Here is a 26,571-nt window from a genome sequence, read left to right as displayed (position 1 = left end):
GTGCCACCCACCCCCATATCCCTGAGCTGTCCCAATAGGATACCGTGGTCGACAGTATCGAACGCCGCTGAGAGATCAAGGAGAACAAGGATGGTCGCACTACCACCATCCCGATCCCGCCAGAGATCATCCATAAGTGCGACCAATGCCATTTCCATTCCATAGCCGGGCCTGAATCCTGACTGATAAGGGTCCAGATAATCCGTTTCCTCCAGGACCCTTTGGAGCTGCGAAGCCACCACTTTCTCAAGCACCTTCCCCAAGAAGGGGAGGTGGGAGACTGGACGAAAATTGTCCAGTATAGTAGGGTCCAGGGAGGGCTTCCTGAGGAGGGGGTGCACCAACGCCTCTTTAAAGGGTGCCGGAAACACTCCCTCCTGCAAGGATGCCTTAACCATCACCTGGATCCAACTACATGTCCCCTCCGAGCTGTTTTCACCAGCCAGGAGGGGCATGGGTCCAGATGACAAGTGGCCCTCACAGACTGAAGGACCCTGTCCACTTCCTCAGGAACAACAGGATCAAACCGTTCCCAGGTAACTGGGCAAGAACGATCCCCCGGTATCTCCCCAGACCCTGCGCCAGACTCGGAGTCCAACTTGGAATGAATCTGAGCGATTTTATCCTGCAGGTGCTCTGCAAATTCCTCTGTGCGGCCCTGCAAATGCACCACCACATCCCCCTTACCCAGGAGGGACTTGGTGATGCCAAACAGGACCACCGGGCGGCACTCTGCAGACGCAATAAGGGCGGAGAAGTATTGATTCCTGCCTTTTTTATATTTTGGTTAGCTCAAGGCAGTGGACATACTTAATACTCCTGTCTCCTATTTTTCCCCAGAACAACAACCCTGTGCGGTAGGTTGGGCTGAGAGAGAGTGACTAGCCCAAAGTGACCCAGCTGGCTTTCATGCCTAAAGGAGTCCTATAACTCACTGTCTCCCGCTTTCTAGGCCAGCGCCTTCACCACTACACCAAACTGGCTGTCTCTATATTAATCTGAATGTAAAATTATCAATGTATAAACAATGGCAGGTAGGCTGTCTCTTTCCAGGAAAAGGCATAGTTGGTACACCAACTGAAGCTGATAATATATGTTCCTGGCCACAGGGATCTCTTGGTTTTTCACTGATACTTATGACTTAATTAGTATCCCAGATTGCATATCTGTTCTGAGAGGGATCAAGGAAATACACACAAACTCTTCATCTTGTTAAAGTCAACCTCAGATTATTGGCTCCCATTTACCCTATCATAGCACCCAAATATTAATTCAGAACATATCTTTCCTTTCCTGATTCAAGTGTTCTATATCTAAAAAAATCTAAGACTGGAGGAGCCAACAGTACTAGCATTTTCTTAGTTTCACAGACATGCAACATATCTGATTTTTTTTTTTAAATTTCATTTGTTAGTTCATTCACCTCACCATTTACTGTTCTTATATTACAAATTGCAGGTTTACAAATGCCCTAGTCATCACCAGATGGGCTTGCAGATATTTACTGCTTGTCATAACTTTGATCTGTTGAGGCTTTCACATAATGCTTTTTAGTAATACAGTAGTCCTCAACTTACAACACCAACTGGGACTGGAATTTCCATCACTAAATGATATGGTCATAAAGCACATCCACATCGCTTAGCGACAGCAATCCTTGCAATCCCAGTTGCCATCATTAACTGAATCCCAGAGTTATTAGGTGAGGCAACTTCCTGCCAGCTTCCAACAACCAAAGTCAGTGGGGAAGCTGGCAGGAAGTTGCAAGTCCCAGGCTGACTGGCAGGTAAGTGGCTGCTGCTGGGTGGGGAAGGGAGCGAGGGGGTATGCGGGGCTGTGGGGAGTCTTGGTGAGCATTGGGGAGGGTACATGAGGGTGCGAGGGGCTCACAAGGGTGCAGCAGGTATTGGGGAGGTTCTGTGAGGCAGTGCGGGGGAGGTGTGTGAGGGTGCGTGGGGGTGCAGGGAAGGCGGGGTGAGGGTCAGGGAGGGTGTGCGAGGGTGCAACCAAATCCAGTCTTACTCCAAACCCACTCATGCTATTCTAGCAAACTAGCATTTCTAATTTAGATAATATTTTTGAAGCCACCGGCACACTGTTCCTCACATCTTATCAGTTAAGAGGTATATGCAATATAAACAATAAATGATGTTTTAAATATGTAGTTCGGAAACTGTTCTCTACATTTTGTTCTTTGACTATTTTCATAATAAACAGTTTTCTTTAACTGCGTAAAGATTTTATCAATGTCAATAATACCTCCAGATTTTCAAAATCCTAAATAAACTTGAATACTATAAACATGTTTGTACCATTAGAATTTTCTTTATGAAGCAGCATTTTCATTTTCATCATACTATAATTTTGTGCAATAATAAATAATCTGGCTTCTGTAATAATATTGGTTCAGCCACTGAATTCTTCCACAATGCTTTGCACCACATAAAAATATTAACATTAATGAACAATTAGTGTCATTCAGTGGAAGACAAGTAATAAATCAGTCCATGTCTTTAAAAACTTGTAAATTATGATGTACCATCCTTCTTGTGTAACAATCCCAATAGATAAGTAGGTAGAAAGACAAATGATAGGTACACAAACTGATATACGTATGTAAATATAACTGTGTAGTAGAAAATTTGACAGTCACTAATACATTTACATTCTGTACAAAGGGAGCCAGAAGATTGGCATAATAGTTGAGAGATTTTTCAGTGAGTCAATAGGTCATTAGGGAATTAGCTAAAGAAACTTACTTTAGTATACAGTATTCAAAAATAAGTTGAAACTTCCTACATTTCTGCATATCATTGCAATTCAAAGTGAACCTCAATATTGGAATCAAAACAAAATGTCTGTTGCTACATTAGTCCCAAATAAGATGAGTGTGAAACAGTGGGAAGTGCCCAATTGTAAATGTAACTCTTTCTGTTTATAATTTTTAGGAAACAACCCAGGTTATTGTGATGATCCTGGAATGCCTTCCCATGGGTCTAGACTTGGTGATGAGTTCAAGATCAAAAGCCTAATACGTTTCTCCTGTGAAATGGGTTACCAGTTAAGAGGTTCCCCAGAAAGAACATGTCTCCTTAATGGATCTTGGTCTGGTCTGCAGCCAGTCTGTGAAGGTTTGTAGTAGCAAGTTCTAACTCATGTAATTGTATAAATTTGCTAAGTCTCTCTTTTTTTGGGGGGGAGGGCAGGGAATTAAACTACTCTTTGCTTACTCAAAAATATAGTTTCAAATATGTTTCAATAGTTAAATCATTCTTAATTTGGATAAGCAGATACCACCTATATTATGCTCTGGTTATATCCCCTTCAACATTAATTGTATTTAGGAACTTGTTTTCTGCTATTATATACTGGTCCAGTCTCATCTTCTGACTCTTAGGGAGGACAGAACTTACCATTCCAGTAAGAGATATTTTCCCTCCAAATACATCTGCATCTCTGCAAGAAGAAAGAAAGAAGTCAGCTCTAGGCTACCTACATATTCTGAATTTATTCTTTTTTTGTGCCTCAGATTAATACATTTCTCAATGTATGTGTGTTGAATGTGCATATAGAGATAAAGGTTAAAATCTAATGTAACCTAACTTCAGTCCCCTATCCCATAGCAGACAAAACCCTGGTCTATAAAGTTGGGAAAAGGGCTCTGGAGCAGATGGAGAGTGGCAGAGGAAAAAGAGGAAAAGAAAATCCTAATGTGCAAGCAGAATTCCACTTATGAGACAATGAATATCACCCCAAAACTGAGTATAATTAGCAGTCTGAAATGTGTGTATAGTAAATGAAAAATGATATGCACTTATCAGCATAGTACTGGAAGTATACCCCAATAGGAAACTACTTATCTTTGATTGGATCACAGTTATGAGCCAAAACAACATTCAGATACTCCTCGCTTAATGACTGTCCTGTTTAGCGACTGTTCAAAGTTACAACGGCACTGAAAAAGTAACTTTACGACCAGTCGTCGCACTTTCAACTGTCACACTGTCCCTGCAGTCAGATGATTGAGATTCGGGCACTTCACAGCCAGTGGCATTTATGACTTTCACAGCATCCTGTGGTCAGGTGATCACCATTTGTGTGCTTCACAGCCGGCTTCTGACAAGCAGAGTAAATGGAAAAGCAGGCAGTAAAACTGCAAGTTGCAGTCACATCATGTTTTGCCTTGTGACCATGTCACTTAGTGATAGAGTTGCTGGTCCCAAATGTGGCCATTAAGCAAGGACTACCTGTACTATGTTTCGTTGTTGTTCATTAATCTAATGAGAACTTTCTGAATGAACCATATTTTCTAAACCTGCATTCTTTCAAGCTAGGAAAAACAAAACACAACCAATAGCCTGACACTATTCCAAGCAAGGCTGCTTTGAGAATTGAATGTAGCTGCAGATTGCTGATTGCCTGCCTATGGTTTAATGAAAAATTTCTTGTCTTGTTTAACCTCACGGGCAATACAGAGAAAGCATTTGCCTTAAGATAGTGAAACAGAATTAGAGAAAGCCAAGTACATCATAATAGAAATGTGAGCTGCAGGGAACTTTTGCTCTGGATTCAGATTTTGTCCTTCACTCACCTTTCTTTCCCCTTACCAAAAGTATCTTAGTATACATTCATCCCACGTATAGAAGTGATTATGACCCTCTCTTATTTTAATTTATTATAAGCACCTGTTCACTTTTTCAGTGAGCAATCCATCTTCTTATAGCTTACAGCTTCTTTTCCACCGGTAAAATGTTCCACAGTTCCTTCATCTGTTAAATTGGTATGAGGTATTTAAATACTATGTATCTGTGGACATTTTCATATATGATACAACAGTGTGCAATGTAAGCCTCTCATGCCTATATGTGTCATTTCTGGACATCATTAATCAAGAAAAAAATCCAGAATTAAATTTGAATGCACAATATAGCCATTCTCCGTTTCTCTCAGGTGAATTTATCTCCTCAGACCTTCACCTCATAAACCTCTCCCTAACATTGGCATGTTTCCTTTTGACCCAGCTTTATTGTTAAATGATTTTGGTTTTAGCTTTTTCTTATAAATAGAGCAAATCTAATTTGGAACAAAATGAATCTTCCCTCCTGTCATTTGTTTTCATCACAGCAGAACTATTGGTGGGGAAATTGTGAAGCATACTCTTGAGACAATAGACTAGAGTTGTAACTCTTCCTAAATTGGAAATTGTTTGATTAGGAGTTATGCAGCATCAGAGGCGAGTTCCTGTATGTCTGAAAACAATCATGTGAAAAAGCATTGCAAAGAATTTGAGTTCATTTTAACAAGAACTATTGTTCCTTCAAACTTAAGCACTATGAATTTATCTATGGAAAATCATTCTAACCATTTCTAGAATATATCCTGGGAAACAAACTGAGTTGTGTTGCTTTGTGTGTGTGCACAATTTAAAAATGGAAAATATTCTAGTGTTATGAATTCTAACCATTTTTATTTTCTTGCTTTGGACTTCATGTTTCCAAATTCATTTTGAAGATGTTCACTATTTATTTACTTACTTATTTATTTAGCAAATTTATATAGCTGCCCCTCTAACCAAAAGTGATCTGGGTAGCATACAACAATCAGATAAAAACAAATATAAAAAGAACATAAAAAATATAAAAACCACATTAATAAATATCATAAAAACCAAGATACAAACCATAGAGGAGGGAGAATAAAAATGCCCCCCTCAGCAATGGAACCATCTAAGCAGGCCTCTGGTTCCCTGGGAGCCCCAGGCCTGATCACATAACCAGGTCTTGAGGACCTTCCAGAATAGCAAAAGAGATGGCACTAATCAAATCTTGGGCGGAAGGATAATCCTTAAGGCAGGTGCCACAGCAGAGAAGGCACGTCTCCTGGGACCCACCAAATACAGGTTTCTGGCTGATGGTACCTGTTATCATCTGTAACTAATGAGTCATTATGATCATGTAAGCCCAGTAGAAGCACATCTTTTGACTTTTTATTCATGTATACCATGTAATCATTAATGAATGCAAACAATGGAAAATAATTGTTTTTTATGTTTTTAAATGTATCCACTTATAATAGAAATTAAATTTACTTTCTTTTATTTCTCCTGCCATCTTCACTTTTGGCAGCTGTATCTTGTGGAAATCCTGGGACACCGGCCAATGGCAAGATAATCTATAATGATGGGATTTCATTTTCCAGTTCAGTTATCTATTCCTGTTGGGAAGGTTACAAGACTTCAGGGCTGACAACTCGCCACTGCACAGCCAATGGGACATGGACTGGCATTGCTCCAGACTGTACAGGTTTGACATTGCTATCCTGTTAACAATATACTTAAATATTAAAAATAACATTTGCATGGAAAGTGTTCAGAAAAAGCATGGTAAATCATGTTTATGCTAATTATCATATGTTCCATTTGATCCTAAACATGTTCACTCAGAAGTAGTCCCACTGAAATCAGATAAACTTTCTAGTGAGTTTGCTTAGGTGTTCAATGTTAGATCGCTATAGATTTATGTAACCTCTACACTAAGCCACATAAATACACATTGCATTTACTTCCAGAAATTAAATTGTGCCATCAGATTTATTTTACCAGAAGGACATCTATATGATTATTATGTATATTAATCTATTAAGCTTATTGGTCTTACTGCAAATATTATATAACGACACACATGGATTTAAGTCTAGTGTGTTAGTATTTTTTTAAACTAAATGTAATCTACATTATGATTTACTTAGATCCTTTGCATTCTTTTCATTAATAACTTGTTCAATAGTATAATTTAATTTTTCAATCCAAGTTTAGGTTTTGCAGTACATCTATGCTCCTAAATCAGTGAGATTGCTGTAACACAGGTTAGAAGTTACATTTTCATGGCAGGGGTCTTTGATTGTATTTACATTCCATCAGGATCCACCTCTACTATATATGCATATACACAGAGAGACACAGAGAGTATTTTAAAATTCCCTTGGTTTAAAAGTTGTCTTTCAGCAGGGGGCTGCTTGAATATGAATGTAAATTACACAGTTCTACTTGCAGATTTCTGGATAATATCTATTATGTATGTATGCACATTTGCTGTAGGATACAGTTTCTTTAAAAACAAAACTTTTGTTGTTCCCTAACCTAGTGATCAGTTGTGGAGATCCAGGTGAACTGGCAAATGGCATTCAATTTGGAAATGATTTCTCATTTAATAAGACAATAACCTATCAGTGCAATCCAGGGTACCTGATGGAACCTGTTGGAGCATCCACAATCCGCTGTACCAAAGATGGAACTTGGAACCAGAGTAAACCCATCTGCAAAGGTTTGGGCCTTAATTGGCATGTAAATATTATTCTACTGTTGCATGAATAGAACTAAATTCTCTTATTTTTAAGAAGTATTACCTGTAATAATTTTAAAGTAAATTTAAATGGAAAAGCCTTTGATATATTGCCTTGTTGTTGTTTTTTAATGACATAAGGAGGTGGGAATGGTTGTGAAACAATGTAATTTATTAATAAAGAAAGAATAAGCCTAGTTGTTTTCTCTGATATTGGAGAGAAAGCACATCATCCATTGACCTTACATTGGGAAAGGGTGCAATGCAGTTCACAAAGTATTTCAAGGCCAGATAAATTTTAAAAAGGAAATAAAGCTATCTTACAACTATATTATGTGGAGTCAACTCATTCCCCCAAGTATCCTGTGAAACAAAACTTCTTAAATAGATTTTAGAAGCAAGTGAAATGACATCTCTAGTATTTATAATACCACAATCAATCAATAACAAATGTGAAATGGTATTTAGTTTTAAGTTAAAACTGCACAGTCAACTAAATTCAGAACAGCCAGAATTAAACTAACTCTCCAACATTAAGACATAAGAAACTATAAGGATTAAAGTAAGGTCTCTCTCCTATAAATGCCACCAGCAATTTATTCTGAGTGGTTACTGTATCTTGGAGCTCACGATTAACCAAAACATTTTATTATGCCAAGAAGACATTCTCTTTACTCAGTGAACTGTGAGTCTAAAGAATGTAATCTTCTATAGTATTTCAGTGTGCGCTACACATCACATCCTTTCTTACTACTAGAATTATCTTATTAAACAATGGTTGATATACTTTCTCAGGATATGAGAGATATTTCGTTACTATGCTGTAATCAGAATCTTCTAGAATTGAAGCAGTTAGTTAGACATGAGTTAATTTCATCTTTCAGTTTCTTTTCTCTTCTACCATCTTGGCAGACTCTTCACATTTTATTTGCAAAGCTAAAGAAAGTGTCTCTTGAATCATCAATCTTTGTGCTTTGTTCTTAATATTGATTTTCAGTGAAAACAAGTTAGAGAAAGCATAATCTGCTTTAAGTCTCTGGTAGTGCAGGTCTCCTTCCACAAGTGCTAAGGCTTTAGTTGCAGACTCCCACCTATAGTTATCTTCCTTCTTAATCCAGTGTGCCTGAGTGAAAGCCCTATTGTGGACAATTGCCCACAGTGTCTGAGGTTTAGAAACCAAACAAGGGTTAACAGGTCACTCAGCCCTAAGGCCCTGCCACTGGAGAAAAGATTGCAGGTAATGGCATCACAAGCCTGTTGCCCACTCAGTACTATTCCAATCTGCCCACAATTATTAATTCCATATATACTGTGTGTGTGTGTGTGTGTGTGTGTCTATCTATCTATCTATCTATCTATCTATCTATCTATCTATCTATCTATCTATCTATCTATCTTAACAAAAGAAATAGAAAAATTACAAAATACAAACGCCCAGGAAAGAAATCCCTGAAAAACTACAAAAATAAAATAAAATAACAAACAGAAAAGGGGGAAACTGTCAATATATGTCACATATTAATAACATGTTTTCTAAATCTACCTTAAGGGAAAAATAATTAATGATTGTCTAACGTTACAAAATACCATAAAAATCTATACCACAAAAAACATATTGAGACATTAACTGAGCATAAAATGAGTCACTGGGGGGAGAGAAAGATGGTTGCATTCTCTTTGCACTGAAGCGCTGGTTTCTATAGTAATTGTCCTCTGCTCCTGGCAGGAGGCTGTAGCCTTAAGCAAGGGAGGAGAGTGTAGCTGAACTGGGCTGGGCCGGGGTGTCTTTAAAAATTCTAGAAGGGAAAACACTGTAGTTTTGTCAAAGAGTTTCTGCTATCTCAAACATTTTCTGTACATTATTTGGCTAAAGAAAAAGACAAGATTCTTTTAAACTAGGCAAAAAGTGATATGTATGTGCTTGGGATGACAGATTAGGAGCTTGCTTAGCAGATGCATTACAGCTTTCCAGTGTGTAAGATTCCTAGCCAACAGGCTATTGAAAGGGATAGACAGCAGAGCCTGGTTCTTTTGAAGCATTCCAGCTATACCCTCAGACTGATTTTTAGTAGAGGACCTTGCATCGTTAGATCTTGTGGCATGACAACTACTAGCACCAGGCATTGTTAAAGTTTGAATAAGCTTATCCAGTTTAGATTGGATGTCGTTTAAGGAAACAAAAATGGCCATGACTGTGGAACTTATAAGTAGACAAAGCTCTCCTAGAGCCTTTGGGATGGTCTCTGAAGAATGACTATCATGCGGCCTTTCTTTCTATTCCCTCCAATATTTCCTGTCTCATGGCAACTAGGACTATAACAAATCTTGTTGGGTGATATGGAGGTGGGCAAGTGTTTTCTTTTTGCAATCTCCTTCAAAAAAGAAGTATAGCCTTCTTTTCTTAAGGTAGCAAGCTTGTTCTTAAGTAAAGGAGTACTTACAGCTCTGTGAGAATCATGATGTAGTAGAAAAGAGACAATTTTTTGTTGTTTCCCTACCTTGTTTCCCCACTTTTTTTTTTTTTTTTTTGCACTGTTGAGCACTGTCTGGTTATTTCTTAGTCGTTTCTTTCCTTTAGTGGTCATTTCCAAAGTAATCTATTTTAATTCTTGGCTTGGCTTTTTCTTCCTTTGTAGCGCGATTCTTTGAAAGCAGGCTTCCTTGCAAAATTAACTTTGATTTGATCCTATTGAGACATTTTTTATTAGTAGATAAAGTCATACATCTTTTGAATCTAATCCTTAATATCAGGAATATTACTACTTTTCCAGTTTCTCAAAATCTTTTAGCAACACCTCAATACATGCCCAATACAACCATAACTCCACACAAATAATCAAATTCCAAGGTTTTGGGACATAATTTAACATAATATCAGCATCTTTAGCACTAAAAAAATTTCCCTGTGTGTACTTATGTATATTAAAGTATTATTCCAAAAGGATGTCAATGATTGACAGGACCAAAGCATATGTCTATAACCCCTCAAATTTTGTACATCATCAACAGAGAAAACCTGATGTCCATCTTTTCAAATACATTCTTTGTGGTGTCCAGTAAACTCAAAATAGGATCTTTTGATGTGGAATTAAATAAATTAAAAGTTTTAGAGAATGTTGCGTTAGATATTAATAGATGGATCAAAATTCCATGAAGTTGGTGGGGTAAAATTAATGTTATTAAAATGAATATCACTCCAAGATTAATCTAGGTATATGAGATATTCCAATGTTAAACCTAAATAAATATTTTCTTTGGATAGGTAAGATAGTGGGAAAATGTGTATGGGAAAACAGACCACCTAAGATTTCACTAGCTAAACTGAGATTATCTATTGAGAATGGTGGTTTTAATTAATGAGATTTTCAAAAATATTATAGAGCTTATATTTTATCAACTATCACTCTGTGGAATGAGCACCTAGTAGAGCATCAACCTTTGTGACCTATGTTGGAAAGTTTTTAGGTATTTCCATTAAGGTCCTGGCAATTGCTAGGATCAATATATAGTAGACAGGGTACTGTATTTTATTCCTGGGATTAAGAGCAACCAGACATATTTGGGTCTAGTTTGGTTACACATTGGGTTTTGATGTTGAGGCTTATTTCATTTTATAGTGAACTGAGGCCATGAACTGAGGTTTCAGGGTTCAAAAGTTGAAATGGTTGAAGCAGGAAAATTGGGAAAGAAAAGAAAAGAAAAGAAAAGAAAAGAAAAGAAAAGAAGAGAGAAACACCAAAAGTGCAAGTTATTACAAAGACTAATTTAAACATGAAACAGAAGAGTGAAAATTGGTTAGAAGATTTAACACCATTTCTCACGGGTTAAGCACAGATGGAGGCTTTATATTTCATTATATTGTTATCTAATTTGCAATGCAAAAATATCTATGTGATATCTAATGGTTTCTTATGCTGATTTTCCTAATGTTTTTATGTTAAGTTACTTCCAAAACAACTCTTTATCTATCCTTCATCGTTTCCTCTATCCACAAAACAAATGTTTGTTTAAGGTTTTCTGAGGATAATATTCATATGATAGCTTGTACTAGAAGAAAGGTTTCAAAGACACAAAAGAAAAGGTGAATGACCGAGGTAGAAATATTGCAGTACTGTGAGGTCACACAGAAACCCACAACTCTCCAACCTGTCTTTAATGGCGATATAGTGTTGCTTTGATGAAATCAGGAAGTGAAGAAATATTAGATTTTAACAAGTCCAAAAGTTCCATGACCTTTTGTCAGCCCTTCAAAATAAGCAAGACCAAGAAACAGATACTGCAAGGATTCCAAGAATACTCTTTACTGTGGTAGGTGAAATAACAGGATCTTGAAAGCCTGTCCAAGTTTCCCTCTGCCCCATCTTACACTAACCAAAATCAAGTTGAGCTTATTTTGAATTTCTTTTCCAGAGTTTTCCTTTTCTCAGGACTCAGCTATCTTTTCTCAAAGTCTCCTCTTAACAGCTCACTCATTCCTTACCCATTCCCAAAGTCAAATTATATTCCTTCACACTTTTACTATTTCAATAGAGAGATTAAGCAAGCAGATACCGCAGCTAGATTTTGTCATGCTTTAATCATCTCCTGGTCATGCCAGCAGTGTGCAGTATATATCTTTGATTTTAAAAAATACATGTAGAGATTTTTGAGCCAATATTACCACGAAGGAGGGACTTCACATACAATGAAATGATGTTTAGTGGCTGTAGTGAGCTGCTGGAAACAATTCATTATCATAACCCAGTAATCAGGAATGAGGAATTAAAAATTCTATCCTCTTCATTTGGAGGAAAGGCATCTACAAAAATCATATTCCACCCCCCATAAAGTAACATTCTTGAGTTCACTTTTATTTTTTACTAGACAACCTGTGACCCACTGGATCATCGTTTCAGAGATATTTCCTTACCTAAACAGAGAAGCAGAATGACTAAGGGCAAAAAAGCAGTGGGAGTATGAGCAACTTGCAACTTGCTGCTGTTATAAAATGATTGATTGAATCCACTCCAAATAGAGGTTAAAAATTAGTTCTTTTATTCTTGTGTTATTTGGACAGAAAGCAAAGCAAGAGTTTAATCAGTGTTTAACCAAGGTTGATTAATACATACAATTTCTCTAGTTTCCTGTAGTATTTATTACAATAAAATATATGCCCATTAAGGCTATCAATAAATGTAAGTGCCCACCTAGGCTAACAACAGTATATCAATAAACAATTCTGCCCTACTAGGCTACCCAAGTTGCTGTAAATATTCCTGCCCAACAAGGCTACTCATTCACACAAAATACTTACATACACTCTCAACACAGTTGATCAGGCTGTGCTAGAGTGGGCTGGGAATCAGACTCAGGGTGTCCCCTGCTCCAACAAGAGTCGTCTCGCGCTTCCAAATGGGCATGGTTTCCATCCTTTCTTTTATACCCAACTTGTTTACTTAGAATTCATCCGAGTCATCATCCAGGTACGTTACATGCTAGGAACGTTTCGTGTCTGTTCAGTTAGGTAAGGCAACTTGTAGAATGGTACCTCTCATCCCGTTATCTCAGAAATTCATGATGTGTCAGTTTATTTCTTACACCCACCAGCGTTCCAGCCATATCTGTGTTGAGAACTCATTCGTACCAGGTCTGGCATACATTCCAACATTCTTACATACCAGCAACATGAGTTTCCTAGTAAAGTTCATGAATAGGATAAACCTATGGCTATATGATTATATAGATTTATATATATATAAGGCTTAAATTCATTACACTGCTGGCCTCCCCATTGATTTTGCTTGTGGGAAGCTGGCAGGGAGCATCAGAAATCCCTCCCTCCCTTCCTTCCTTCCTCCCTCCCTTTCCACATATAAGATTTGCTGTGCCATCACAACCCTCAGGAGAGTGCCGGTGAAGCTGCCTCCTCCCCCTCCTCCTCCTTGGCCTGCCACTTTGCTGGGGGAAGGTGGAACAAAGGGAGCTGCAGTCTGTGAGGAAAACTGCACCCCTGCTCCCCATTCCAGGGTGTCACCAAGGGCCCCTCCCTTGAGGGAGAAAGGGGGCTCACCCATCAACCCCCAGCACCCCCTATCCAGCCCTACCTTGCCAGCAGATATCTGAGTTGCTCCCTCATCCTTCCCTCACCACCAACTGCCATCAAGAGATTTCAGATTTCTGCCTCAGTTCCAAAGCAGCCAACTGCCACTCACCTGTCAGGCCTTGCCACCAGCCGATTGGGCACAGGGAACAGAGGGAGGTGGGAAAGAGGTCAGGAATATGCCCATGACAATCACATGACCTGGGCTGATTGCTGCAGTGCTGAAGCAGCCACAAATTTCCCAAATTTCAATCCCACAGAAGTAATGGGTCCCAGAATTTGGACACATTCTATAAGTTAGCCCATTTGAGATACCTTGGTAAAAAATTGTTGCCCTATGATACACCATTTTGCCCATTTGAATGTTACAGACAGGACGGTTTTAGTAGTATATAGATCTTTTATAATACATATTTTTTACTATTGTAATCAGCAGTAAAAATCAAATGTATTGTGTCATACGGATAGAAAGACTGGATATCAATTAAATAAATAAATGATCTATCTCCCTGCTCTGGGCAACTGGACAAAGCTATTTGCTAGATCCACCCCAAATCAACTGCTTCCTCCATTGTATGTTCCATAACAAGGAGAGAATTGCTCTCATGAATGATGCAAACAGGGAGTAATCCTTTCAGTGAAGTGCACAGAAACACAGTACAGACAGAGCACATAACTATAACAGATTATAAAGTGTATTTATATGCCCATTTTTAATCATCTCTAAATACTTTACTATGTTTTATCTTTTAAATCTGCTAGTTATTACCTGTGGGCCACCTCCCCAGGTACTGTATGGAAAGGTTGAAGGATCTGATTTCCACTGGGGATCAAGTATAAGTTATAGCTGTGCTGATGGGTATCACCTTTCCAATTCTGCTATCCTTTCATGTGAAGGTACAGGAGTATGGAGAGGAGACGTTTCGCAGTGCCTACGTAAGTTTATTAAGATTAAACTTTATTAAGATTAAATAGCTAACTTTTTTTAAAAAATACCAACTGTTTCATATTGCAATGATGCACACTTGTGACTGAGAAGACAGCAGGAGTTACTGTGAGGCAACAGGAACTGAATATTGTCTACAAGGTCAAGGCAGGCAGTATAGCAATTTTTATTATTAATGCAAATGAATCACAGCTGGGAACTGAAAATATAAGTACCACATTCACTTTTGAAATTCCATGCAATATTCAAAATACTGAATGTGGCTATATTACAAACTCAGGTGTTTTTTTTAATCTAGATCCTCCCAAAGGCTAAATATATTTTGGTTGCAATTAAAACACATTCCTGGATAAACTTATCTTTTCCTATCTACTACCTCTGGATATTTCCACACAGCCACTGGCCCTACTCCTTTTATCTTCTACAGATTTCTGCTGTTGTGCTAACCCTGCTTGCTCACATGATACCAGGCAGCCATTCTTCCAGCTGGCTAGTGGGATGGTGAAAAACCAGCAACTAGCAACTGCCTGTCTTGCCCTTAATCTTTCCTCACTGCATTTCTTTTTCATTGTGAGTGGGGAAAAAATTAATATACCAGCAATTGGGTGGGATGAATGGGTAGCAAGCCACAACAGTGCTTTGGCTGTAGGAGAAAAACTGCCCATACTGCAGCTCCAGAAGAAATGCTACAAATCTGGATAAGTAGCTAAGGCAATAATTAATTAGCTAATCTTTGCAAACTATATACAATCCTCACAATATTATGGAGACACAGCAATCTCTTAATTAAGTCATACAGGTTGATTGGTGTTTGTAGGTAGAAAATCCTTACATTGTCCAAGATAATTCATTTTAATGGGACAGGGCTTGGAGCATCTTCTATGCATCAAAATCATCACTTACTTCTAATTGAAATATATACAGGAGATCATTGTGAAATAATGCTTACAGAATGCTCATAAAATGAAAGCCTTCTGCATATATATTGTTCTATTTTTGCAAAGTTTCTGCAAACATTTATAAGAACAAGACTGGATGCTGTTATCAAACTACTTGATTGAAAATATTTTTAAAGGCAACTTACAGTGTTGTTGTGAGACCACCAAAGGTCATTATTTGATTATCTAGGGTGTTCTGGGGAAAAATAGAAAATCAGATCTTTCTGATGATTTGAGCAACATAACTTTCCTGAACTTGTCAACTCTTAAAATTGTTCTGCTATCTAATACCACAAGGAAAAATCTCAATGGAAAAACATAGATAGATAGATAGATAGATAGATAGATAGATAGATAGATAGATAGATAGATATAGATATAGATATTCCCCAAGGCTTTTACATGTTCCAATCCCCTTTGCTGTCCCTTTATGCCCACCATAAATTCCACTTCCTCCGCAGACCTATCTGCATTAAGCCTTGCGATTCCCATTTCTCATGGATTCTTTTTCCATTTCTTAGCCTTTAGAAAACAATTTAGCATTCGTCTAGCTCAAAAATGATGTTTGATACAAGTTAAATAAACAGTGTAGTTCCTATTATCTTGAATCAACAAACATGTTTCTTGTCTATTTCTTCTTCTTTAAAGCTCTTTACTAATATTTCTTTTGTGTAACAGCTGTCTTTTGTGGAGAGCCTGGTATTCCGGCTAATGGGAGACTCATTGGTAAAAGTTTCACGTACAGATCTGAAGTAACTTTCCAATGCAGACCATCTTTGATATTGATAGGATCTTCAAGGCGAGTTTGCCAAGCTGATGGTACTTGGAGTGGAATTCAGCCAACATGCATTGGTAATTTATTCATTTATTTGTTACCAGTGAGCAGCAAAGAAAGTGATACAGTGAAAAAGCAAAAAAAGAAGCAAAGTGATTAAGTAATTTGGAAGGGATTTGAAGAAATATTTGAAGGGCAACTGATTAGGAACAATGGTTTATCTTATTAGTATGGTGATCTGCTATGCCACCAACTGTTTAACAAAGCTTTGTTTTATTAATGGTTCTTTTTTGTGCTAAGGCAATGCATCATTGCCCACTGCTAAAAGAAAGAAATGTAATGGTACTCTACTAGTATCTTCTTTCCAATATGAATATGAAATATCTAGTAAACATGGACTAATCTAGATCAGATTTAACTTTCATCCCACTAAGGGGGTATAAAAAGTATACCCCTTGCATTCTGTGTTGATACTAAAACCCTGAGTTCAGAAGTTTCCCTGCCCTTCCTTTTAAATATTCGCACATCATTCATTGTTATAACTCTGTTGCTAAGTAGATATAACTGAAATGTTAAGATGTGTTTCAGAGAGTATGTAAACTTGTATGTGAGATTTTTATTTTCTTTCAATGATGAACCACTCTTAGATGTAAGCATCAGTTACATATGAGACAAATTATAGGAGTTTCTTTAAAGAAAACTTAAGAAATTGCTTCATCCAGTAAAGTACCAGACACAAAATCACAGAAAAGCTCTTCTGACTTGAAATAGATTTGACAGAGGGAGTCTCACATCACTCTAACTCTCTTCAGATATTCTCCCAAATGAGTGGCAAATGAAAGTGTGTATCGGGCAACACACCCTAGAAATGGCTCTAATGTCCTGTGCTACTTTTGCCCTGGCCACTCATTCTTCAAATTTCCCTATTGATGAACAATATGGGAAAGGGAATTCTGTTCACATTTGTTTGTTCACAAATTGAATTTTTCATCTGATCATCTTTAAGAGTATACTACTCAAAGGAACAAGTTTGGAAGGTAAGGAAGATGGAGCCTAACAAACAGGGGGCTTTTTGGACCCAGGCCATTTCCATTTCTTCACATATTTTCAGCAATTACACAATCAAATATCTGAACAGGGGGCTATATTCAAGTTCACTTAAGGTAGTACATTAAGACCCAAAATGGAACCTATGTGTTATTTTATATTTATTATTTATCATTCATTTTTAGCACATTATAATATAATTCCATGAGTTGTATTGTTGTATTGTTCCTATTTTACTTGTTTTTTGGCCTCATCCAGGCTCTTTTCCCAGAACATAGCATTTTTTTCAGGCTAATCTCCTTTTGCTTTATCTTAGTAATTTCCCCAAACTGTGTATCTCAGCCACACTATATCCCCTCTTGCCTACCTATCTGACAATGACAAAATTCAACCAGCTACCAGTATAAGACAAAGCAGTGTGATTGTCTTCTCCATATCACAAATAAGGCATCAGTAATGACCAGTGACTCAGTCTGGTATATTTAGATGAACTTGTCCCTATGGCAAAATGTCAATTTGTATTTTGGTGGTGTTGAATTGATTACGATTTCTCAGGTTAAAGGAACTCCTGGCAATGGAACACAATCCTTTTGAAGTCATATTCTTTTCCCTCTGAAATAGCTTCATTAAGTTGAAAGAATCTGATTTTTGTCTTCTCACATTTCTCTCTGTGAAGCAGCAGCATGTAAGTTGACTTTAACAACCATGTTAACCTATTTGAGAACAGCTCACTTCACTAATGCAGTACTGAAATGCTAAAGATCTTTAAAAAGAAAAAAGCAGGAAGAGAAAAAATACGATTAATATGTAGTTTCAGTTATTGTTCAAAGAGTTCATGTATTGATTATTAAAACACAGTGATACCCAGTGAAGTGGTTTTAGTAGTTGAAATTGCTGACAGTTACTATATGATAATTGTATGGCAAAGGATGTGTAATACCATACCCGAGAGGGAGAGGAAGTGTTGCAGATAGCTGACCAAAATGTCCCCAGTCTCTTTCTGTATATTTCCTGTTCATTGCTGTGTAGAGATCTCTGTCAATTTTGCCGAATTAATTTCCTCACCAATCTCTGATATGGTTGCCTTCCTCGTTTGTACATATAGGAATTACGGCATTGCTCCACTTCCTTAAAAGCTGTAGATACAGAAACAGTCCCTCATGGAAATAGTGGAAGAAAATATCCAGTTTTCTGGGGAGCAGAGCAATGTGGAAGGAACAGACTTCTCCTATCTGCTTATAATGCTCAGCCTATTCTTTGACAAGGCAAAGAAGACAAAAAATAGATGCAGGAGGAAATGCATATAAAAGTAGAGGCAAACTGAGGAAAGAAACTTTGAATCTCTCTAGTCAGTGAGTGGCCTAGAAACATCAGAAAACAGTGTATGTAACCTTGTGTCTGAGGTCAGAGGGCATCCAAGATTAACCAGCTTTTTTCGCTTTCCTCAAATGGCTTCATTAGGAGACAGGAAAGAACCTTCCTGGTTTTTGTGGAAAAATTGCATGGTATTTAGTCGAACTACTGTACTGTTGGAAAATTATTCTTGTGTCATCAATTAAGGGCTGTTAGCCAAAGTTATCAGATGCCCCCTCTTATTTTCAGTGTAAAACTAATCTGTGTGTTCAACAAAAAGAATATAATTCTGTTTCAAAATGCTACAAAGGCAGGAAGAAATTCAGTAATTTTGTTTTAAAAAGTTATGGTAGCAGGAGAGGAAGAGTTTGCATGTTCTCTCATAGGATAGATTCAAACATTAAAATCTCCACTCCAATCTGCAGTATGAGATGTTATAGGCAAAGGAGGGTTGTATGCCATGTACTTCTGTTTATCATAATAAGATATGCCAGTTGGGGTTGATTGGAATTGTAATAAAAGTTTTGTGTCCCTGCCATACCTTTCCTTTCTCAATGTATAGACATAGTTTTTGAGGGTAATACTAAACCACACAAATATTAGGACACTCATCCTCACTGAGAGGTGGTGTTGAAGTAAATCAGAACTTTAATTAAATACTCTAAGACAAATTGTTTTATAGTAATAATAATCCCTTATAAACAGCACTTCCCCAAAGGTGGCACTGTCTCCTTTTCAACTGCTGCACCTTCAAGACAGTCCTACAAATACTTAAAAAAAAAAATCAAAGATTATTTTCTGCTGCAGTAATATTGTTTTATTTTCCCATTAGCAGATGTATAGTCAAACGGCTGATGAACTTAAAAGTCCCTTGATTGCTCAAGTACATTTTTTTTTTAAAGTCATGTGTTAGGCTCCCAGCTGCCTGACTTCTAAAGCCTTTAAGATTTGCTTTGTAAATAAGTCCATTATGTATTCCAGTGACAAAATGATTGAAGTAACTGACTAGAATTGAAAATCAAACTACAAATATGAAATTGTGTATCCTAATTCTAGTGTATATGATTGCAAATACTGTGCACTGGAAATTACTATGAACTAGTAAAATGTCATCATTATGATAGATAAATGTGTGAGGAACTTTTGTACTGTAAGAACCCTTTGTGTTCCTTTGCATCCAGAAATGTATTTTATTCTTTCTCCTGCAGGATCCAGAGTACTTTGTCCCCTGGGCAGTCCTTTATAATTGTTCATAAGAATGATTGGCATTCCTGTGGCTAGACCCCATAATCATCATCATCATCATATAACACTTCCTTAACACTGACAAGAATATGTATTGATGAAGTCACCCCAGTTTGAGAACACTTTTTTTTCTTTTTAACAAAAGGCTACTTTTAGTAAATCCATGGTAAATTTTGTTACAAGGCACTAGCATTTTTGTTATTACTTTTATCATTATTTTTGTGGATAATATTAATATCATCAATATTGTTTTCCTTTTGTTGAAGTTGATCAGGAATTTGAGCTCAGTGGAGTTCTACTCACAATGTCTGATTAATAATGATTATTTCCTAATTCTTCCTACTGTAACCCTGCTTGCCTCCTGAATAGATGCTCTCACAAATGCTATGGGAAGTGGAGAAGAACGTCACAGGGGAAGTTGGCAGTCACTGCCTCTCTTTCCTCCAGTGGGAACTAATTGCTGGATTCGGTTCCTCTGTTTCCTCTAAAAGCTCATGGAGCCCTTCTGTGTGCAAGAGAGGCAGAACTTGATCTAACCTTTAATGATTATTCTATTTATCTTGGTATTGAGCCTATATGCTGATATATCAAAAAATAACCTCCATTTTTCATTCATAATCAAGTTTTAAAAATAATTAAAGAATAAGGAGCTTTGATAAAAACACGCTACTCCTACACATGCAAAAGTTTTGTTTAAAGACACATATAAGCATATGTACTGATTCTATGACAATTGAATTAAAAGAGCCAAATGTTCAAAGAGATCAATGTAATAAATGTAACATTGTATTAAGGAGTATCAAAAGAAGCCTAATTCCCACATCTTGCTGTAGTCTCCATGTATTCCGTAAATCTGATCTGGGGGATTTGAGATTTGCTTCAGAGCAAATTTGATAGAGTTTAGGGATCTACAAGGAAAGCAGTTAATTTCCCTGATCTGATCACAATACTTTCCTCTTACATTATATGCTTGTGCAATACTTGGTGTCCTTGATTCAATAAAAATGTGTCTTGGATTAAGAGAGATAACTTTAATTTTCCATTCAACCTAATATCTGTTATCACTTTATTAAATAAACATTTTATTACAGACCTTGCTTTGAATATGCACATATTCCTTCAAAATTTGGAAATAATTTATAAAATGAGCCTATCCATATAGAACCTCCTAATCCATTCCCTGCCTCATCTGTTTTCAACTACAGATCCTGCTCATAACAGCTGCCCAGACCCTGGAACACCACATTATGGAATCCAGAACAGCTCTACAGGTTATGAGGTATTGTTTTCCTATATTGTTCAGGGTTTATTTTTGCCATTGCATTTTGAATATTTGTGTATGTGTGGGTATGTGTCTTTGAGTCAGTGTTGGTTCCTGGCAACTGCAAGATTTTCAGAAGTGGTTTGCCATTGCCTTCTTTCTAGAGCTGAGTGAGAGTGCCCAGCCCAAGGTCACCCAAATGGCTTCATGTCTAAGTCACGACTAGAATTCATAGTCTCCTGATTTTTATCCTGGTGCCTTAAACTGGTTCTGATTGTATAGTTTAGGATGACCAATTTTGATTTGCTAGAAATTTACATTTTGTACTGCCTCAGTCCATTCTTCATCAGCATTTAAAATCCTATCATATTTATTGGGAATAAGGAGAACTTTGCTTAATTCACACATCAAAGTGAACAGACCTAATCTGTGCTTCCCAATTTAATATGTGAACTGTATCTCAATTATTCTTTAGTTAACATCTTTTTCAGAGTTTTGCAATGCAATATTTATTTATTTATTTATTAAGCTTGTCCCCGCCCATCTCCCCCCAATGGGGGACTCTGGGTGGCTTACAACATATTAAAACAATAAATAAATATACAATTAAATTTGATAAAAACACGCTACTCCTACACATGCAAACGTTTTGTTTAAAGACACATATAAGCATATGTACTGATTCTATGACAATAGAATCAAAATATAATACAATATAAAAATCTTGCTAAATTTGTAAGTAAAAGAAAACTGCAGAAAAAAATCCATACTTTAGGAAAAAGAGCATACAAAAACCTATGGAAAAATGCTTGCAATTATATAAATAATAGTAGAAATACGTACAAATCTATCTACATATTTTCATACTTGTAAAAGTAACATGGATTATGGCTGAAGAAAGGTAAATATCATAGAAACTTACATTTGTAAGTACATTTTGAAATCTTTCTTCCAATATTTGCAAGAGGTCTTCTCTACTGATTCCAGTGGAAAATTTAAATGTAAAGCTATATTGCAATATTCCCAATGATAATATCAAAGAATATTTTCCCCAAGTAATAACAGAGTTGCAGACCAAGGAGTTGAGACATTGATACAAAAGAACAAAAATAAACAACAGAATTATCATTCTGTAGATGTATGAATATATCAAGTTAAATTCTGTTACAATAACATTGCAAAGGTCTTAGATTAATTAATTAATCACATGTGCTTCTTCTGGGGTGTTGACTCCTATCACAGTTATATTATTATTTAGAAGGGTAGGACAACACCATGAGCTTTGCCTGTGTGATAGAAGGAGTAGTTTCACCTTCAACTTTTTTTCTTATTAAGCTCATTAATTTTGAAGAAAATATTTCTGACTTTTCCACTTTAATTTCTTAGCCTTGTTGTTATAGAGAAAAAAGCACTGATCTTTAACTTGGCAAGTACAACCAAAAAAAAAGTGGGGCGGGGGAGAGGGAGGAAAAGCTATATGTTGAATACAAGTGTTACAATTATTTCCAATGGAAGAGAATATCTGTAGCTCAGCATTGAACTGTAGTGTCCTTGGTGCTCTCTGAGCTTGGTTGTTTGCTACAGACATTTCATTACTCAAGTAGGTCATCATCACTGTGAGCAAGTGTGGGGTTTGCTTCTGTTTATATACAGTAGCTTGCCCTGCCAGTTTTGATTGCCCTGCTTGTTATGATTATTTGTAATAATTATGATGTCATAGATTTTTGATTTAAATGTCATTTGTATATCACTTATTGTAGACCTCTTACTCTAATCACACAATGGGGAGAAAGGTACCCATTCCCTACATAGAAATGGACTGTATAATGTCGTTTAGTTAACATTTTAAAAATCTGCTACTTTTAAAAATTTAACTTTATATTTCCAAATATTTAAAGTTTTTAACAATTTGCTATAATTTCTCCTTTTCATTTTTTAGGTTGGGAGCAGAATCTTCTTCAGGTGTAGAAAGGGTTACCATATACAGGGCTCTACTACAAGAACATGTCTTTCAAATTTAACTTGGAGTGGCATACAACCTGAATGTATTCGTAAGTAAAACAAAACAGTTACTAACATTTTTTTTAAAAAGCAAGATATTATTCATTCTTATAATAGTTGACACTACCCAGAAACTGATTTGCCTAATATGTTCTAATGAATCTGGAATATTCCTGTTTAGGAGGGGGAAATGTTTGCATACAGTGTAAGCCATGTGATCTATAATTCTTCCAATGAAGTCAGAGATTGTTTGACTGAAAGGGCTACCAAATTTCTTTAAGACATCAACCTTCCCAAGTCTGTATGTCTTCCTAGATTTAGGAATTCTGAATTCTATATATCTTTCCTCTGAAGTTGAATCAAAACCTTAAAAATTCTCCCAGTCAGTTGATTATGTGCCATCAAATCATGTTGACTCTTAGTGATCACATGGATAGATATTTTTCCCATGATAATCTCCCAGTCAATACCTGTTTATAATTTCTGTTGTTGTTAATAAACTCTAAATTGTTTCCATTGTGCTTTCCTAGCTTTCGGTTGCTTCGATTTATTCATTTCTTTTTCCTCCCCCCCCCCCATTAACATGCAAGTGTGTGTTGATAAAATATTGGGGGGGGGGAATAAAGTTGTGAACATATATGCAGCTGCAGCAAAGTTTTTTTTTTTCCTTCAGTAAAACAGTTGCCACCATTCCCCCAATTTTGCTTCAATGCCAATGTGTTTACACCTTTTATTCTGAAAAATGGATGTCCTCCAGTATTTTAGGATTTCTTGTCAGAAGCCATCAAAGTGCATATTTAGAAAGTACTGTGATGGGAAATAAGGGTAAATTTAATTGCTTATCTTATTTCAAATAAATGTTTACAAACATGATACAAAGGGAAAATATTGTTACAGTGCATCTATAGCCAATGTAACATAGTAGAAACTTATTTTTAGTGGTTCATAATAAATGTACTTAGCAGAGAAATCATTTCTGAAATTGATGTTTGGAGAGAAAACAGATCCTCAATTTACATTATGGATCACTGTCTACTTTGCAAAATGCTTTAGCGTCTTCATTGTCATCTCTGTGCATCACACGCATGAATATTCTTGAACTGAGCTGTGTTTCCTTAGGCCCTGAATGCTCCCTCCCTCTGTGCATGCCAGAAGGATTTACTATTATTTACCTGAATTCTTTTTAACTGTGGCTGGGAATGTTTTGTCTCATTATGAGATTAGACTAATAGTTCAGCTTATTTCAATTATATTTTCTATTGTATTGTTTACAGTTCATGATTTTCCTTGGTTTTTGTTGTTGTTTGTTTGTTTGTTTTTAAACTTGATTCAGTGCATTGTTTTCTGCCAATCCTTGTCCTTGCTTCTATGGCCTTGAAAGCCATCTTTAGAAAATGGGTTAACCATGGCAATAAGCTGCCATCCTCAGATGGACAGTCTTTGTCTTTCTATTTGATTGAAGGCCATCCCAGTCGACTTAAGCCATCATTCCCAATGCTTCATAAATCAGGTATGAGGCAATCATTCATAGTTCAGCTATCCAAGTAGCAAGGTGAGACTAAATGTTTGAAGATATCAGTACTGAAGTGCAGAAAGCCTTCCATTTCAGTTGCATTGGCCAGAGAGATGTTGCATACCACCAGTACCAATTTCAACCATGAAGAAATGCTTATGATATCAATGTCAGCTTTGAAGCACTTATGTCTCATCTAACCATCACTAAAGAACATACTCTGTGGGCCTAGAACAGGCAGATATTGTGACTGTTTTCCTGGTAAGAAAATAAATAATCAAAAGACAAAGAAAAGGGGATCATTAGGCCACCCTACACTCATGCAACATCCTTGATTCCAAGTAATACCAGACATTCAATGGGATACCGGTTTTCTATACTGGGGAGAGAAATCTCTATAGGTTTGATATCAAAAGTGGGGATGAGACTTTGGCTAGCATTCAAATGGGAGCCAGAAGTGCAGGTTTTTCTGTTATTCCCTTGTCCTGCCTCTATGCTCCATAGCATAGAGCAGGTATTATATTGGATTGGTCTTCCTCTGAGCTTCTTGGACAGGAAGGTAATCAGTGCAGCTGCAGCTGTGGGGAGGGAGAAGAGGCAGTTGATGCTTGCAAGGGTCCTGCAGAAAAGAAAAGTGAAGAAGGGAGGACCTGGGCACCAAGGGCACCAAGATACTCAGTGGGGGAGGAACTGGGCATTTTTGTCCTCAAGAAAAAAGAAAGCCAGCTTTAGTCTAGAGTCCAGCTTATGTTTTTCTGGGTGTAAATCTCATGCCATCTCATAAGCTTTTCTCCTGAAATAACCTGTTGATATGATCATCGGAGCCAGTTGTTGCCTGATTTAGATTATACCCCCAGAGGCTAGCTGCATAATTGAAGACATGGCTTTCGGTAAAGATTGGCTATTCCACATCAAAGCTTGTAAGTTATCTTATGGGACTTTGGCTCATTGTATCTGACATACATAGGCTGCCAAAGCTGGCCAGTTCTTTAGTGGCAACACCATTACAGGCATCAAAGGCCTTCCTACTTTGGATTCCTTGGCTGAGGTTTTGGACATCAAAAGTCTTCTCAGGAATGCAAGACATCAGAAGACTATTGTATGCATTGTTTTGACTGTAGACCTTGGTTTTGAGAAGTCAATTAATTAATTAATTTATTTATTATCAGTTGCCAAAGCAACTCTAAGCATTGTACAAGGATAAAAGAACAATTCAAAGCAGTCTAAGCCTAGCAAACAATAAGCAAATGTCAAGCACCCACACTGGGGAACAACAATACAAACAATATGCAACAAGTGTGATCATAAAGTGCCCCATTCCAGGCCCAGTTGAAAAAGTCAAGTCCTCACAGCTTTCATGAACGGTTGTGACCACACAAAATTCAGGGGCAATGCTATTCCAAAGGTTAGGGGGTGGCTACAGGTAATGCACTTCTTCCACAAGGAACAGAAGCATGGCAGCCCTTCCAGATCTTACTGGATGAGCAGAAAAATCAGAAAAAGAAGGTCCCATATGTATCCAAGGTCCAAGCCATGCAGGGTATTAGGGGTGACAACCAGCACTCTGAATTGCTCCCAGAAGTCAAGCAGTAACCCCTGCAAAGTAGAGTTGTCACGTGAGTGAAATGAGATACACTCATAACTATTCACACTGCACACAATGCACCAAGAAGTTATCTGCTACCCTGAGATTTGAACTCAGTGGCTCACAGTATGGCACATGAACTGTGCTGTGTAACACATGATGCAGAGCCTGTTTTAAGAGCTGCAAGGAAAACATCAACATGGAAGTCCTTTGAGGCTTGTGAAAGCTTTTGCTTCTTTCCTATTTATTCTGCCCTCCTTTATACCATTAATGGTTGGTTTTAGATTTTTATTACCTCTTTATACTAAGCATTTGAAATGTTTGCGCTTGAATCCCCTAAAATTTACTTAGCAGTGATTAGTACTTTTATACTTCAACTGAACATGATTCAGTATTTTCAAACTACCTTATAGGTAGTTTTTAGAAGGCTTCCATAATGCCAATACAATCTATTTGGAATATTTCTATTATCCTATTGAAGAAACCTG

General features: G+C 37.1%; 1 protein-coding gene across 1 annotated transcript in view; it reads left to right on the top strand.

Moving 5' to 3' along the window:
• CSMD1 (CUB and Sushi multiple domains 1) overlaps positions 1-26,571 on the top strand; it is a 1,157,732-nt gene that overhangs the window by 1,102,288 nt on the left and 28,873 nt on the right. The window contains exons 57-63 of the mRNA XM_088136832.1: positions 2,949-3,131; positions 6,126-6,302; positions 7,143-7,322; positions 14,182-14,355; positions 15,982-16,155; positions 20,929-21,002; positions 22,924-23,035. Of these exons, the coding sequence (XP_087992958.1) occupies positions 2,949-3,131; positions 6,126-6,302; positions 7,143-7,322; positions 14,182-14,355; positions 15,982-16,155; positions 20,929-21,002; positions 22,924-23,035 (1,074 nt within the window). The remainder of the gene's footprint in view (positions 1-2,948; positions 3,132-6,125; positions 6,303-7,142; positions 7,323-14,181; positions 14,356-15,981; positions 16,156-20,928; positions 21,003-22,923; positions 23,036-26,571) is intronic.

Source organism: Python bivittatus, unplaced genomic scaffold (genome assembly GCF_059951505.1).
Source record: "Python bivittatus isolate LINGU-HERP-01145 unplaced genomic scaffold, Pbiv_v1 ctg000020_np1212, whole genome shotgun sequence".
In the NCBI taxonomy this organism is placed as follows: domain Eukaryota; kingdom Metazoa; phylum Chordata; class Lepidosauria; order Squamata; family Pythonidae; genus Python; species Python bivittatus.
The sequence above is the reverse complement of the archived record's forward strand: the minus strand, read 5'-3'. Positions and strand labels throughout refer to the sequence as shown.